General features: G+C 34.2%; 1 protein-coding gene across 2 annotated transcripts in view; it reads left to right on the forward strand.

Annotated features, from left to right (window-relative positions):
* The window catches only part of LOC120344868 (phosphatidylinositol 4-kinase alpha-like), a 33,560-nt gene extending 17,678 nt beyond the window's left edge, over nt 1–15,882 (forward strand). Inside the window, exons 25-47 of one of the 2 annotated variants that reach the window (XM_078112989.1) lie at nt 21–194; nt 943–1,050; nt 2,412–2,512; nt 2,582–2,690; nt 3,272–3,400; nt 4,016–4,137; nt 4,271–4,411; nt 4,821–4,927; nt 5,664–5,771; nt 5,953–6,104; nt 6,202–6,360; nt 7,700–7,771; nt 9,395–9,538; nt 9,986–10,119; nt 10,525–10,632; nt 10,980–11,106; nt 11,856–12,050; nt 12,484–12,645; nt 13,117–13,251; nt 13,558–13,682; nt 13,871–13,991; nt 14,340–14,513; nt 14,958–15,882. In XM_078112989.1, coding sequence (XP_077969115.1) covers nt 21–194; nt 943–1,050; nt 2,412–2,512; nt 2,582–2,690; nt 3,272–3,400; nt 4,016–4,137; nt 4,271–4,411; nt 4,821–4,927; nt 5,664–5,771; nt 5,953–6,104; nt 6,202–6,360; nt 7,700–7,771; nt 9,395–9,538; nt 9,986–10,119; nt 10,525–10,632; nt 10,980–11,106; nt 11,856–12,050; nt 12,484–12,645; nt 13,117–13,251; nt 13,558–13,682; nt 13,871–13,991; nt 14,340–14,513; nt 14,958–15,227 — 3,177 coding nt within the window. In that variant the 3' untranslated portion in view covers nt 15,228–15,882. The remainder of the gene's footprint in view (nt 1–20; nt 195–942; nt 1,051–2,411; nt 2,513–2,581; nt 2,691–3,271; nt 3,401–4,015; nt 4,138–4,270; nt 4,412–4,820; nt 4,928–5,663; nt 5,772–5,952; nt 6,105–6,201; nt 6,361–7,699; nt 7,772–9,394; nt 9,539–9,985; nt 10,120–10,524; nt 10,633–10,979; nt 11,107–11,855; nt 12,051–12,483; nt 12,646–13,116; nt 13,252–13,557; nt 13,683–13,870; nt 13,992–14,339; nt 14,514–14,957) is intronic. The other variant, XM_078112990.1, reaches the window with a different exon arrangement.
* The last annotated feature ends 482 nt before the right edge of the window (nt 15,883–16,364 follow it).

A 16,364-nucleotide genomic window follows, 5' to 3' on the forward strand; every position in this document is an offset into this window, starting at 1 on the left:
TTTTTGTTCCTATTTTTCAGGACTACCTTATCAACTATGATTCTGGTTTGATCGATTTTGATGGTAACGCAGATTCATCGAGTCACATTGGTCTCTCATTAGCAATAAGAACATTATCAGAAGCAGCTGTTGGAAAACAACATAATTCTATGTTTGCTACAGCGATGATTAAACGAAGCAAGTATTATGGAGAGGTCAGTACAGATCTCTAAACTAGAAAAATTCAGGTTTATCAAAGTGATAGATTCATGTGACGAGGTGCGATTTTGTCTTATTGGAGCGAACGTGTAAGACACCTATAAAAAATGAACGCAAACATTGATTCAAAATTCTCAAATGCTCTGAAACATCTTGCCCAAGGTGTAGCCATTACAGAATAGATGTTTCCTCAAACGTTGAATTTCTTCTTTACTTCTGTAATATTGCCTAAGCAAAAAGCTGCCGAAGGTGTCAAATTAATATTTTATCAGCCGCTCAAACAAATTTCACTCAGATAGATTTTTAGGCATGGTTGTAAACACTAGTTATTTGTCAGTTTTAGTTGTGTTTCCAAAATTTAGGTAAAACTCGGACCTTCTGAAGTATGTGCACCAAGATGGCGCATCTGCCATCTTGGTGCACAACCTGAACATAGAATATGTACCAGGTTAGGGTTCAGGTTATGCGACACCTTGGTGCACATACTTCAGGAGCACCTAAAACTCAAATAACTCAATGATCAGTTTAGTTGCAGAAATTATTTCCTATTCTGAACTTGATTTCCTGAATACTTTGGAACTCACTTTATACTAATCTGATAATGATCACTCCTACTTAATTGGATATTGGCTCAGGATGCAGAAGGCACATAACTTGATTACATTTTTGGAGTAGGATTATTTCAATATCTCATGGCGATGCTATTTTTGCTGACAATGATTCTCAATTTTTTCAATTATTCAGATGATGGGAAAGTTATCGAATGAGAAAGATTCAAAGTTAATGTTATCTGAAACTATCTTCAACAATTATAAATCTGCAATCAAGAATATGGATGATGCAAAGATAAAGGTAGAATTTTTTTGTTATAGTATTGTTCAACCCTTACCGTGCGGTGGGCACGTACACGTACCAACTACAAAACTCGCTAGATCGCTGCGGGTACTTTAAGTTACCCATTGTTTTATTTAGCAAATGGTCGCAAACTGTTGGTCTAGTTTTTCTGGGTTTTAGTTTATTGATAAGAAGTCTTCTTCGAGATTAACATAAGCGACGGCAAATCTCGCTTTCGTTTGCGACGGGAATTTTATTTGCGGCGGAACAAGGGAGTGTTTTAATTTATGCAAATTTCGGTGTTTTTGGGTGGTAACAGAAGACATATTATCCCTTCCATCTACCAAAGTATTTGGAGTTAGATCACGAAATTGCTACAGCAACATTATGCTATTGTTTGCCAACCACGAAGCGGTAACAGTAAAGAATTTAGCGAATATTTATATTTTTTTTTTCATCACGGTTCGAAGTTTCAACTCCCAAGAACAAAACGCCTTTTTTCTATCCGGTTTGTTACTCAGACCACCACTTTTGAAAAAACTTTTTTTTTTTAATTGCCAATTGCAAGCTCTTTAAATAAGCTTTCCAACGAGTCGTCAGTGGGCAGCAGAGGAACATTAGTTTTTCGTTAGTCGATCGATTAGTTGTGCGGGTACAAATGCATAAAATTGGCGTAGCAAATACGATTATTTAATAAAAAATTAAAATCGCATGGAAAGGGTTAAATTTGATTAATGTTTTCATCAAAAAATATAGAATGAATTTCAACAATTTGTAGCTTCTTGCATAACAGTGACTTGGTTTTCCGGAACCTTGATTTGAATGTAGCTGGGAAAATGGTACTTTAAAAATAAAAGAAATAAAACTAGAGTTATGTTGGAAATTTGTCTTATGTTACTGTAATTATATGCACTTGAACTTTGCAATAGTTTGCTATAGAAATACAGGGATTCCTCGACTTATGACATTGTTCTGTTCTCGAGACGCAGTGTATCCCGAATTTCAGTGTAAGTCGGAACATTATACTGTACAGTACATAAATTACTCAAATAATGCAAAAAGTACTTCATTAAAAAAAACAGAAAACAATTCCATATCACACGAATAAAAGAAAATACTGTACAGTACAGGATTATCTTTTATATTTTTTATGGAGTGCGTTCGTAACCCCGAAACAGCGTTATGGAGTGCGTGTTTGTAACCTCGAAGTAGCGTTATGGAGTGCGCATTCGTAACCTCGAAACAGCGTAAGTCGCAACCAGAGAACTCCCTGTAATTTTTTTAGGGTCAAGCGTTGGTCATTAGTTTTTTATTTGGGTTCAACTTCTGTGACACATAATGTAAAGATAAACATCAGCTCATATTTTTTTGACATTCAGATTAGTGTCCATCAAGCTACAGCTCTTCTTGTTAGTTGTAAAGATGAAAAATACAGAGACAGAAAAATGTTACATGTCATATGCTGGGCTTCTGTGGACAGGTAGACATTGCTGATGCATTTATTTATTAAAAGAAATAGCTTTTGTTAATTCATTCACTATTATTTCAGATTTCTGTCTTCCATAATGGAAACGTGTATAGATTGTTGGCAATGGCTTCTTTCTTCAAGATCTGATTTGGAAATGGATTTCATGGGAGAAATGGCATCAGCATGGGAGGTAAGAAAATTGTGATACATGGATTTTATAATTAAATATCGGTGAAGTTGCTGGACACAAAGTAGTTTTTTTGGTGTCAGCCCAAATGCAGTCAGACCCACGGCAGTGGGTCTCAAAACCAGAAGGTTTCAAATTTCAAAACGAGAATATCGGTCAGAGACCGAAGACTTATCGAGCGAAAGTTGGGGGATCCCCCATATAAGCGCTCTCACTCCATAGTGACACCTTGTGTCCCATCACTAATTAATTAATAACTTGCTAATTATACGACATAATTTGCCCAAAATCAATAGGCTTCTGGTCCGACATATGATAAATGCACATGCAAAATCTGGAGCAGATTCAATCTCGCTTTCGTGAGATATCGCGTGCATCTAACAGACAGACAGACAAATGCCTATCAACATACTTACCGATTAAAATCGAAGTAATGAACAAATTTTATTTTAGTCAATGGAGAACATTTCCCCCCATATTACTCGACCAACTCCGTACAGCTTTTTCACCGATCTTTCAGCAAACTTTCTCAGTCCTCAATGTACCGGTATCGGCTTGTGACCTTTTTAATAATATATTGACAGGCAACAAGAGAACAAAAACTTGGAATGTTTTGCAAAGATGAAAATGAGGGAGATCCTCTGGCGGTTTCTGAAGATAATGTTCCCAAACCCAGACCACCTTATGTGTTGCCACATTTGCACTGGATAGAGGTATTTTAAAACTTGATCATACATAGAAAAAAGTAAGCATGTAACGTAGCCCTGTTATAATATATATTTATATAAGAAGCGAATAGTTTTAAATTGGAACATTTCGCAATTTAAAACAGCTGTTAGAGCGCCAGCTTATTGGGACCCAGTGTTTCACGGTGTATTGTGTCAGTTTCTCGCCGTTCTGTATGCTTTTGCTCCAAAGAAGGCTCTGTACAAGCTATTTCCATTCATTGGAAGGCCAGAATCTTTCTGATTCGACTGTTTAATTGTTACACCTTGGGTTAGGTGGTGATAAATTTGTTTTATTTTTTTATAAATCTTGCCTTTATTATTTTCTCTCATTGCATTGTATCATATGCTTATTGAGTAATTGAAATAATTTATTTTGTGATAAAATTGTGATCTATTGTGATCATAATGTTATCCTGTAAGATACTTGAAGAGAAAAAAAATCATATTTGGAATTTTCTGTATTCTTGTGTAAACACCTATTTTTAGTGTCCTTAAATTTGTACTGTTGAAGCTAGTTGGACAAAAAAAAAATTCAGGTTTTAAAGTATTATACATAATTTTTCTGTTAATGCGACCATGTTCTTTGCTTTTCTGTAATAGTTTCTTCAGCAAAGATTTGAAATGGTTAAATACAGTAGCACCGCACAAGCAAGAGTCATCGTCATGTTGTTGAATAATTCTCTTCCCATGTTTATACCAGGAAAACAAAATAATATGTCACGGTGAGTATTTATTAAGATATAAAATAAACTTATTCTAAATTGATTTGTTATGATGCACTATATAATTTATTAAGCCCTGTTTTGTAAGAAAAATAATCTTTCTATTTTGAAATATATTTTTTTTTGTATATAGCCATATTGCTGCTGTCGGGGCAAGGAGTCGTCTGTTAACTTTAGGATTTACGAGTTTGCAAAATAGTGATGTCACTGTAGGAGTATTGGAAAGAAATATACTTCGGGAGAGAGTGTATTGTGCAATGTTCGACTATTTTTGGTAAGTTTATAGAGTGTTACGAATGTTATGAAGAGTAAAAAATAGTTTTGTAGTGTTTAGTTTTCAAATGCACAATTTCCTATTTTTCACACGCACTGCACTTGTGCAGGGTCAAAGGAGACCTGTTAATGAATAAAGTCTCCGAAATATTAATAGATAAATGTTAAGAGATAAAAAAATCAAAAAATGATGATCAAGTATTTGAAGTATAAAATTGGCTTTGAACGAGCAGCCGTATCGAGGATAACTCTGTTTTAGAAAAGAACAAAATTTATTCTTTCACCAGTAGCTGCCCAAATTATTACATTCGTATAGAGTTACTAAACTTGTTATGAAGATTTATGTGTGATTCTAGCATATTTAGCTTCAAGGATACACTTCAAAACAAAATCATCATAAACTTTTACAGCTGTCGACGTCAGTTTCCAACTCAAGAATCATCTCAACTTAGGGCTGATATCAACAATACAATGAAGTTATGGCATTCTGTACATGCAGATAAGAAATACCTTGGCGGTAAATTGTTTTTGTGAGATATTTATTAGACCCGAAGTAACGAAGTTAACGTTCTGCTAACTGTAGTTTTGTTGTTGTGAAAAAAATTCTCTCTTTGAACGACTAATAAATCAACCAATTTCAAATTTTCCATGCGTAAATGTAAGAAATATCTTGGGCAGGAACTTTTCAATAGAAGATTTTTAATTATTTTGTATCGTATAATTGTATTGTATTGTATAATTATCTTTTCCCCCCAATTAATGGACCAATCCATTTCAAATTTTGAGTACCTAAACATTATAAGGCGTCTCTAGAATTTTTTAAGCCGTGCCCCGTTTTTAGAATTTGTCGAGTCTCGTGCCCCACCTCCAAAATAGCTAGCTAACAATGGGCTGCAAATAACAGATAGTGAGGCGAAAGTATGTTTTATTCAAAAAACACTTGGATGGTACATAAATAACGCATAAGCGGGCAAGATCAAATCTAACAAATATTTTTATTTTTAATTAGCTTCACGCCCACCATTTGAGAACCACTGCTCTAGAAAGATGTCACATTTTTTTTCCAATTTCTCTAGTCTTTGATTCTTTGACACCTGATATTTCACCCCGTATTTTTTGATTGCATCACAATGCTGCATTTCCCCACAAACCTTGTGGTAGCGTTCAATGTTTCCACCTTCATATCCATATATCTGAGGTTTGCTCTCTTGTTTAACTTAATATTAACAGCTCATTAAAAATGTTTTATTCAGGTGATGCAATAATGGATGCAAGAGCTGGTACTGGTAGTCTGGGAAGCAGTGCAGGACTTGCTGCTATGCATCCATCTGCATCATTTTCTGGAAAAGGTGCTGCTTCAGGTAATAGCTTGATTGCGACCTTGTGGGTTAATAATAAGTAGTAACTTTAAAAAAATAAATTAATATTTGGCGACGCTCTAAACTATCTCACACACGTACTTTGAGAAGAGTTACATTGTCATACATACACGTTGAAGGCCCAGGTTTAAAAATGATATTTCTGACGATTGTTTTCATTTAGACTCCATTCCTGATGTGCTTTCATTATCAAGTTTGACTGTGTCACAAGGATGGGGAACTACGGATGGGACACCTTATCCTGGTTATAGAAATTCTATTTCTAGACGTTCTGTCGCAGCTCCAAGCGCAAAAGGGTCAAAGAAGACTAAGAAGGTCTGTTACTTTCTCTATATATATTATATGGGAAGTTGAAATTCTACTAAAATGGAAATATGGAATATGCATTGACATGTTTTTCATTTATTTTCAGAATGTCAAACAAATAACCAAAGATTATATTAAACGAAGATCTCTGCTCATGTATCTCTTAACTGCTGAATTAGAACATTTAATAACATGGTACAATCCTACTGCTAATCCTGATAGCATGATTGAATGGGAATCAACTGTGTCAGCATGGAGAACACAGGTAGATATTATGTTTAATGGTTGTTGTTTAATGGTTAGTTTTTTTTAAATTTGTTTTTTTTTGTGAATGTGTTATGTAATGTTATGGATGTCTCCCTGTGCATTGACCCCATTGTTTATTTCTGTAATATTTCCCAAAGTGACGTAACAGTTGAAATTTAAGCAGCTTTGACACTTTTTCACTCTAATGAATTCTAAGCATGAACATGACTCGTTTTCGTAGTTTTGCGTGTTATTTGTTAGTTTTAAATGAGAAAACTCAGCTGTCATTTTAACTATGTTGAGGTTTTCGTTTCGTTGCGGTAATGAAAAATGGACCCCAAAAAAATGGGGCCCCCGAAATTAGCTGTATTTTTTAATGACAGCCACATCAGCGTTAAAATATTTTGCATTGATGAAGTATAGAAAGATATGAACGATTTTTTTGGGGTCCATATTCGGGCAAACATCCATTAGGTGGTGGAAGGTTGTATTGTAATGATGTGGTATGTTTGCATAACTGTTATAACTTTGAGAATTTAGCTGTGGCTGTGGCAAAAATACTCAGCTTTGGTTTAAGACGGAACTATTTTCCTGGCAATAATATAAAATTAATAGAATTACAAGAAATCCAATAATTCCAATTGAATACTAATACAAATTTTTATGTTTTTAATTGTTTCATCTTGTTTCTCCTCATCTGAGCACAAAACTTGTTCTGTTTTCATGTTCAACTTATATTTGCAAGTTCACAAAAACATAAACTAATTTGTTAAGTTTATTTTGTTTTCTTGGATTGAATGAATAACCTGAATAGTTTCGAAACCCAAAAATATTACGGACTAAATTTTTACCTAATACTCGTTAGAGAGCTAAAAATCATGGGTTCTATTGTGATTCATATGATGTACAGTACCAGGCCCAATGTAAAAAGACATTTTTCACTATGATAAATAGACAGACAATTTTTTTTATGCTGAATCTTGTTTTAATTCTTCTTGTTGCGTATGAAATATAAGTTTTTTTTAAAATTATATTGCAATGAATTTTTTAACTAGTATGTTATCAATAAAATAAACATTTTTATGCAGAGGTATCCTGAAATTTTTCAAAAATATTATAATCATCTTTATTTTGGGAGTGGATGCTCGTAACTAGCTTCGTTTCTCAGATTCCCTTTCCAAGCAAAACTGTATAATCACTTTTCCTTAAAAAAAGTTTTGTGATTTTTTTACTGGCTGAAAACTTATTATGATCATATGTAATCATTCACTGCACTTTCCATAACCTGTTTTTCCTTTTATGCAAAAACATATTCCTAAGATTTAAAATATTACTGATACTTATGCATTTCATATCAGGGGGCTTCTATGTTACGTAGACAATCTGCTGCTCGTCGACTTGAGGGACCGATGACGTCGTTAAATAATGTTGTATGTAGTTGAATGCACACATATTACATAGTACTATATTGCATGAGGAATGTATTGTACAATACATCTAAACATTGTAAACTTAATTATTCCACTCTTCGCTGTTATTATTATCGTACCATTTTCAGTTGCTCGCGGCATGTTCATTGGGCTGAGGAGTGGGAGAAATGTCTAATCTGACTTGGTAAAACGTCCAGTTTTGCATTCATGAAAATTCCTGCAACTTTATTTAGTATAAGTTTTATATCTTGAATGTTTAAAATTCTAACTTCAACTTCTGATTGTGATATCTTCAAAAAGGTTAAACCGTTGAATATGCTGGTGCTGGTATAGCAGGTTCAAACTCTATGCTTACCACTTTATCCAGGTTTTTATATGTTGGATAGACATACCGAACAAGAAAAATCCCGGTTCTCTCGAAAATATAGTAGCCTCCTTTATATTATGACTGTTTACATAGAGCACAGGTCGGTGACCTTTAGCCTTGTAAGAGCTGACCACTTTGATTCACTGGAGCCAGGGCTCCGAAAGCCTTGTTTGCAATATAAAAATAAACTATTTTTACCTCCAAAGGTGTATCAAAATAAGATATAGAATTAGGTGGAGTCATAATGGAAGTGCAATATCGTCCATCCAACCATTTTTCTTGTTCCAGATGGCATAATTCATAGTGCATTTTTTAAGGTTATATTGATCCATGTGTGATGAAAAATGCTTCTGTGTTTAGTGGAATGACTTAAAATGATTACAACACTATTAATTTTCTCCTGTGTATTCTGCATGATTTCTTTCACTCAGTGTAGTATTTTGGAAGAATGTAGACTCAATTTTATAAAAAAAATTTAACATGAAAAATTTAAATTCCTGTTAGCCTGTTATGCAGCGAAATCATGACGTTCCATGTCTTAACTTTTTAGTTTGAGTAGTTTTTTTCGATAATAAAGTAGTTTCAATATCTATACTTGTAAACATACTTTACAATGTCATTAATTCTAGCATGGTGGACGTCTGCAAACTTGGCATGATTTAATCACACATGCGTCTACTCAAAATGTCTTTACGTAGTCACTAAATAATTGCTAAATGAAATAAAAAAAAACTCACATCTTCATTCTATTTCCACTTTTCTTTAAGTGTTGTTATGAACAGTATATTCCAATCTTTCAATTTCGATTGCACTTTGACCTCCACATATCTATATTGCTCTTTTTTGCTTTGGCTCTCAAACTCTCATTTGTTTTGCGATATGAGTCTCTTATTAAGTCTGAATATCCTAGATCAGTGTTCCCCAAAGTGTAAGTGAATTTATTTCTCATATGGCCACGTCTAGAACAAGCTTGAGTATTTGCAATCTCCGTGATTAAATAAATGCATAGTGTGCTTGAGCATTTTAAGAACCTCGGATTTATACTGAAATTATTGCCTTGGTGTATTTCAATACCAAAATTTTTCCAACCAACTTTGACTCTTTGGACACGTTTGCAAACAATTTATTTCTGTAATCTGGATTACTCTGGTTGTGATTAGGATGTTTTCAAGTCTCTTCTTTAGTTGCTGTTATCATACACTCTATATCTTATTTCTATCATTTTTGTAATAAAATATTTCTAACATGCATTTTAGGAAATTTCTGACAGACAGTTGAAAGATCTTGTACAACATGCATGGCATGTGTCACCTATACTCGCTGTTTATTTACCAGACAGACTGAGGAATTCTGAAGTTATTGTTCGTGCTGTGACAAACTTGGTTCGAAAAAATCCAGCCGTAAGTAACATCTATTGCGGTCTAATTTGATTGATAGTGTATTTACTCACTGTTAGGGGTGTCCAAAATGAATCAAGTATTAATAATTTAATGCAAAATGAATGTTTTCGTATCGTGATTTTGGTAATAATTTAGGTTATCATCATGAGCAATTGAAGTTTACCGGTATAACTAAGAAGGATTCATTCAATTTCTGGAAACTATAAAGATTAGAAATTCAATCAAGTCATTGTTATCCTAACTGTCCTATGTTTTTGAATTCCAACTCAATAAATATAACCCAATGTAGAATATATTTCATATTTAAAAATATCAAAATGTACGGTATTTGCAATGGTAAATATTAAGTTTTAGCCAGCTTTGCTCACTAAGATTAAAAATATTCGCATTTTTCAAGTCTTGTATAATCCCAATATCACTTGAATTTATTATGTTTCAACATTTCAGACGATAGAATGTTGTCCAGAAGGTATGAAATACCTAGTCTCAAATCAGTCGTTGGAGAGTGATTCTCAAGAACTCGTTCATGCTTTGACATGGTCGCTTGGAACACCTAGCACAGCACTATCTTATTTTTCAAGGTGAGATTTGACACTCATACTGCAAACTCATTCAAGAAATAACTTTAATTTCTCCTTGAAAAAAAAATTGACTCCGACTATGGTTCCTGACTCCAGATTTGGCACTGATTCCGGCTTCCAATTCAAAGAAAAACATATTTTGATCACAAAAACTTAATTAATTTGATTACAAAAACATAAGTCTTCTATATTTGTCTGTTTGGAATGCTTATTCAACATAATGCACTTTGAATTTCCGTCAGAAAGTTTGACTTCGAGTGTCATCATCTGAAGTCTGAAATTTTGACTCCCGATTTAGGGCATTTTGAAGATATGACTCCAAAATAATGCCAAAGCAGATCTCAACTGCCCTTATTTGACTAATTAACATATATAGAATTTTCGTCCATCTATTTTCTTATGCAGATTATTCAGCCCACATCCTTATACAGCACAGTACGCAGTCAAGGTTTTAAGAGGTTTTCCACCTGAAGCTATCTTATTCTACATTCCTCAATTGGTCCAAGCTGTAAGGTAAGAATACTTCATTATAAAGATAATTATGTTATTGAACACAATGCGTACCTATGAATTATTGCTCATGTTTGGGTGTAGAGAATCGTTTTTATCGGCAACTAATGCGCCAGTCATTTTCAAATTTTCAGTTCTAACACTGGTATAAGGTTCTGATTCACAGCACATTCGACATTCATATATGACATTCGGTACAATTTTTCATGACATCCGGTATGAATGTTTCGACATTAGCCTGGAATTTCCTCGAACTCTATCTGTATCATACATTTCGCCTGTGATTTGATTCGCCTATATTTGATCATTGTTTTCTAGTTAATTATATTATTGTAATGAATGATTTTCAGATATGACACCATGGGATATGTCAAAGAATACTTAGTGTGGGCTGCAAAGAAATCACAGATACTGGCTCATCAAATTATATGGAATATGAAAACAAATGTCTATCTGGATGAAGACTCTCAAAATAAGGTATTGCGTTATCTCATATTTGAGAATCCGTTGGCGACAGATCGTTGCAACATGTTTTACTATATAATAACCAGTGTACAGGCAATGATGGCTTGACATTTTTTTCTCATGGTTGGTTCAAATATAGGTACTGAGAGCTACAGCCTTTATTATACATGGTTAGCTATGATTTATATGTCAAACCACATTGAGAGTTTCTTGTTTAGCGGCCGCAGCTGACCAATTAGGTTGCTTGCATCATGTTGTTAATTTTTGATATTGAAATAATTTGTTCGAACAAACATCAAAATTGTTTCTATTTGGATTAGTGTTTCACATTCAAAGAAGAAGGTCTTGGTGACTCTTGTTCTAAACTTTGCAACCTGCGGCCCCCGGCCTTCAAGGAAAAATTGTGCGGCCCGCAGCGAAGTGCCAATTTTGAATGTTGAGCGCCGGCGAAACGAGTTTTTAATCTAATTTGGTACATGCGAGTAATTCAAGTTTTTTCAACAGCGAGCTTGTGTGAACCACGTATGTCACAAGATCAATAACCACAATTTTTGTGCCTGCAACTACTAGATAGCCTATGTTAAGGTGCGACCCGCGGTTTTACCCAGTTATTTTCTATCTGACCCTCCTGTATTAAAGGTTGCACACCCATGTTCTAAACTACCAAACTATTTGAAATGAACGCTCCTAGTATTGAACGAGTCCCAGACTGCGTACATGAAAGATAAACACTTCTATCTGGATTTTTTCAACATCTTTAGGATCCAGATATTGGTGACACTCTTGAAGGATTGATCAGAACAATCATCGATAATCTGTCAGGACCGGCTCGTGATTTCTACAATCATGAGTTCAATTTTTTTGATGAAGTTACAAATGTGTCGGGAATTATTAAACCTTATCCTAAAGGACCAGAAAGAAAACAAGCTTGTCTCGAAGCACTTGCTAATATTCAGGTAAAATGAATTTTAAAATAAATACTTTGAATAGCTGTGGTATCAGCATATAACTACAGAGATGAATTTTTTTGAAGTCCTTTTAAAAGTTACTCGAAATAACCGGCAAATGTTACTTCATTATCACAGTTTAGGCACGTGTAACGATTCAATTATACCGGTATCTCAATACTACGTACTGGTAACGGTATTGGCCCCTAGCGGGCTCCACTTTCCAGGCCCGCAAATATCATTCCGCTTCTAATTTTGGCCCACGGTCAATCAACTTTGGGAACCACAGCGTTAAATAAATATCTCGGTATTGAGAAACTGTTTAATTTCGAATTTTAATTGTACATTTAACCACTTCATCAACTAGCAATTAATAGTGGAAGCGTTTAACTTGTCAAATATTCATAGATTGTTTCCATAAATACTATATTTATCGATACAGGTGTCAGCTGAAAGTTATCTTCCAAGTAACCCAGAAGCACTGGTTGTTGATATCGACAGAAAATCTGGAATTCCTCTACAAAGTGCGGCAAAAGCACCTTATTTAGCAAAGTTTCTTGTCAAAGAATGTGGAATCAATGAAATTGAGAAAAAGGCCCTTGGGGTGAGTTATTTATCTATACTTCCATATTATATTCATCTATATTTTTGAAACCGAATTGTGAAATATGATCATTATTGTGATTATCAGTTATTATTGGACACAAAGTGTACCAAAGATCGTCTTACCCAATCCATATTGTTGTTGTGATTGTGAAAATCGCTTTTCTCCGCAATTAATTGGCCAATTGGTTTTAAAGTTTCAGTATTTGCAGAAGAAAGAAGTCGCTAGAAAGATATTAAATCTGTTTTTAAATCTAAATTTTAAAGTTCTATTTTACTTACAGGGAAACCCTTTTATTACTCATTCAGTATTGCTTGACATCGACCTTTTCAGCAAATCAGCAAATAGTGTGCTCCAAGGCATTACTGTACCGATGATGTGTGACCTTCGTGTGAATATGTTTGAGCATAGCTCTCTTGAATTGACAATATACAAATTCATACATTGAGACTTCTTGAAATCTATTTTTAGCATAAAACAGAAAAGGAATCTAAAACTGATGGGAATCTTGTGTGGAAAGCAGCTATTTTCAAAGTTGGTGATGATTGTAGACAAGACATGCTCGCTTTACAAATCATCGAACTTTTTCAAAATATATTTAAACAGGTATTGTGGTGCTTTCATAAAATTGCTTTTGCTGAAAATTGAAGGTGGCCATTTTTTGTTTATGAATTTTTTATTTTCCTACTTAAATGACTTCTGTGCTAATTAAGAAATAGCTTCTCAAATCATAATTACATAAGGATGTAAGTTTGAGCGTTGAATGCACTCCTCCTTTTCTAAAACCTGGTTTAGTGTGAAGGAGAAAATATTTCATATAGTCAAGGCCTTTTAATTCCATTTAATAACTTCTCTTAGTGCTTCCACTTCATGGAGAAAATAATTTTATTTTTTTAAATTTTATTACAATAGGTTGGCTTGGACTTGTATTTGTTTCCTTATCGAGTTGTAGCTACGTCACCGGGATGTGGTGTTATTGAATGTATTCCCGATAGTAAAAGCAGAGATCAACTTGGAAGGCAAACTGCAATTGGAATGTAAGCTTTGGTATTTAATGTCTTGCATCCATCTGGTTGTCACCATATAACGATTTAAAATAAAAAGTAAAGCACGGACCTTGACAAGTGTTGATGATAGCAAAAAACTTAAAGCCCTCTCATTTATTTTTTCTACCATGGATTAATGAGTCTATAGATTATTTTCTGATTTTGCTTCATACTATTAGGTATGAATACTTCCGTAATGAATATGGAAATGAAAATTCAGCAGAATTTCAGAGAGCTCGAAGAAATTTTATTAAAAGTGTTGCAGCTTACAGTGTCGTCTTATTTTTACTTCAGATTAAGGTTTGTTGGGTATTTGTTTTGGAGTTTTAAATATACTGGGATGGTAAAATGAATGTGAATGGAAGCACTCAATGAATACAGGACAATGGGATCAGGGAAAATTCAAACCGGGCTCCAAATTTTAAGTTGGAAGGAAATGTGACTAACAACTTTAAGTTCTGTGACTGCAGTTCCAAATTCTGTGAAAATCAAATTTGGTATTAAACATTTTGACATTTGAGCAATGTTCAATCACTTTTCCAGAATAAATATCCATTTTACACCACATCATAGATAACCAATGGAAGTGGTCGTAGTCGGCCCTCTGGTAACAGTTGCTAAAACTTCTTTTTATTATTTTTTATATAGGATCGACACAATGGTAACATCATGCTTGATAAAGAAGGACATTTATTGCATATTGATTTTGGATTCATGTTTGAAAGTAGTCCTGGTGGTAATTTAGGTTGGGAACCTGATATCAAATTGACTGAAGAGATGGTAATGATCATGGGTGGAAAGATGGATGCTCCTCCATTCCAGGTAATATTTTGTTACTTTTACCCCATTCTTGACTTTCTCTGGTGTTGCTAACATTTCTGACTTATAAATAGAAAAATTCTATTTTTTGAAAATTAAGATAAAATTTATATTTTATATATAATATATAGTTGAAATAAATTGTTATAGAAAGAAAATGCATTTTTATTGGTGATTCTGGGCTCAAATTATTAAAACCCGACACACGACACTATCCATCTGGGGTCAGACCCGCCAGCACTATTCTGTCTTTCCACATCCATTGACCATTTACAGCCAAGGGGCAACTCGACAAAATACTAGAAGAGCTCTATTCAAATTGTACTGCTATTCAAATGCATGAAATTTTGTGTAAACTGTGCAATGGGTAGTCATCTAGCATTAAAGAATCTTGAGTTTTGTTGTCACAAAGCCAGAAATAATATCGATAATGATTCATTTTTCCAGTGGTTTATGGAACTTTGTGTGCGAGCATATCTAACGATTCGTCCATATCGTGAAGACATTGTATCTCTTGTTGCACTGATGCTTGATACAAGTCTACCTTGCTTTCGAGGTAATACAATCAAACTTCTTAGAACAAGATTTGCACCATCAGCCTCATCAAAAGAAGCTGCCCAATATATGGTCAAAATTATTCGAGATTGTTTCCTCAGTAAATGGAGCAGAACTTATGATATGATTCAGTATTATCAGAACCAAATACCTTACTATTAACAGTATCATTTACAGCGTCGTCAAAAGGGCTGGGCATTTTCAAATACCTGGAGGGAATTGATTATTTTTTTTGAAACGAATCTTGAATACTTAGGAGATATGTCATTGTATGTGATTTTTTGTTGTAATGAATCCTCCAGACACATAAATTACTAAAATCATAGAATCCATCACTCGTACTGTTTGCTGAGTGTTCACACACAATGAAAAACACGTTTTATTAAATACTCAAAAGTCGTATGCCAGGATTGCATTGACTGAGAAATTTTCTCCTATGGTGGACAAAAAAACAAGATGGCAGCGTTTCGAATTTTTCGTCCAAACCGATCCGAATAATTAACTATTGGATTCAAAATGCCCAGTCCTTGTCATCAAACTATACATGACATATGTAAAATGTAACTCGGATGTGTATGGACTATGTAATAGGTTGCATATGTCTGATTGCTTAGTTTAATCACGTAACTGCTTCTAAACCTAACTGTTTAATCATTTGCAATACATTACTCCACTGCAACATCTAACCAATTTTATTTAATTAATTGTGTCACACACTTAGTTCAAAAGTATATGCTTCTTTTATTTTGTGCAATATGTACACGGTAATATTATTCTGGTTTTATCTTTTTTTTCAATATATCCAGATATAAATAGAGTGTATGACGTTTACTCTGGGATTGGTTATTGTACGGCACAGGAAAGTTATATGCATTCGCTTGTAAGGAAAAGGATTGATATGTGGTCCAACTTTCCTATTTTAATGTGCTGGGAATTGCTGTACTTCACACGCCATAAGATGGTAACCGTTTGGGGGTTAGGGCCTTCTCCACCACAAGTAATAATAAGTGGATAACTAATTGCATACCCACCATGGACCGGTAACCGGGCGAGAGGCGGTGTGTCGCCTCGTGTTAAAAGCCGCCTTGTGGGATTTCCGATCCAACGGGATAAATATCAAAATCCTGTCACGTTAGCCATGAGTGTCTAGTTCTGAGTGTGTCACAACGTATCGAAGGAGTTCGTTTTTAGTATACTTCATAATGAGTGAAAGTTGCCATACCTAACTAGAGATTTGCCAAGCGGTCAGAAATATTAATTTTAGTACGTTTCCCCTTTGTTTATTGTCGTAGAAGTGGT

This window comes from Styela clava, chromosome 5 (genome assembly GCF_964204865.1).
Source record: "Styela clava chromosome 5, kaStyClav1.hap1.2, whole genome shotgun sequence".
In the NCBI taxonomy this organism is placed as follows: domain Eukaryota; kingdom Metazoa; phylum Chordata; class Ascidiacea; order Stolidobranchia; family Styelidae; genus Styela; species Styela clava.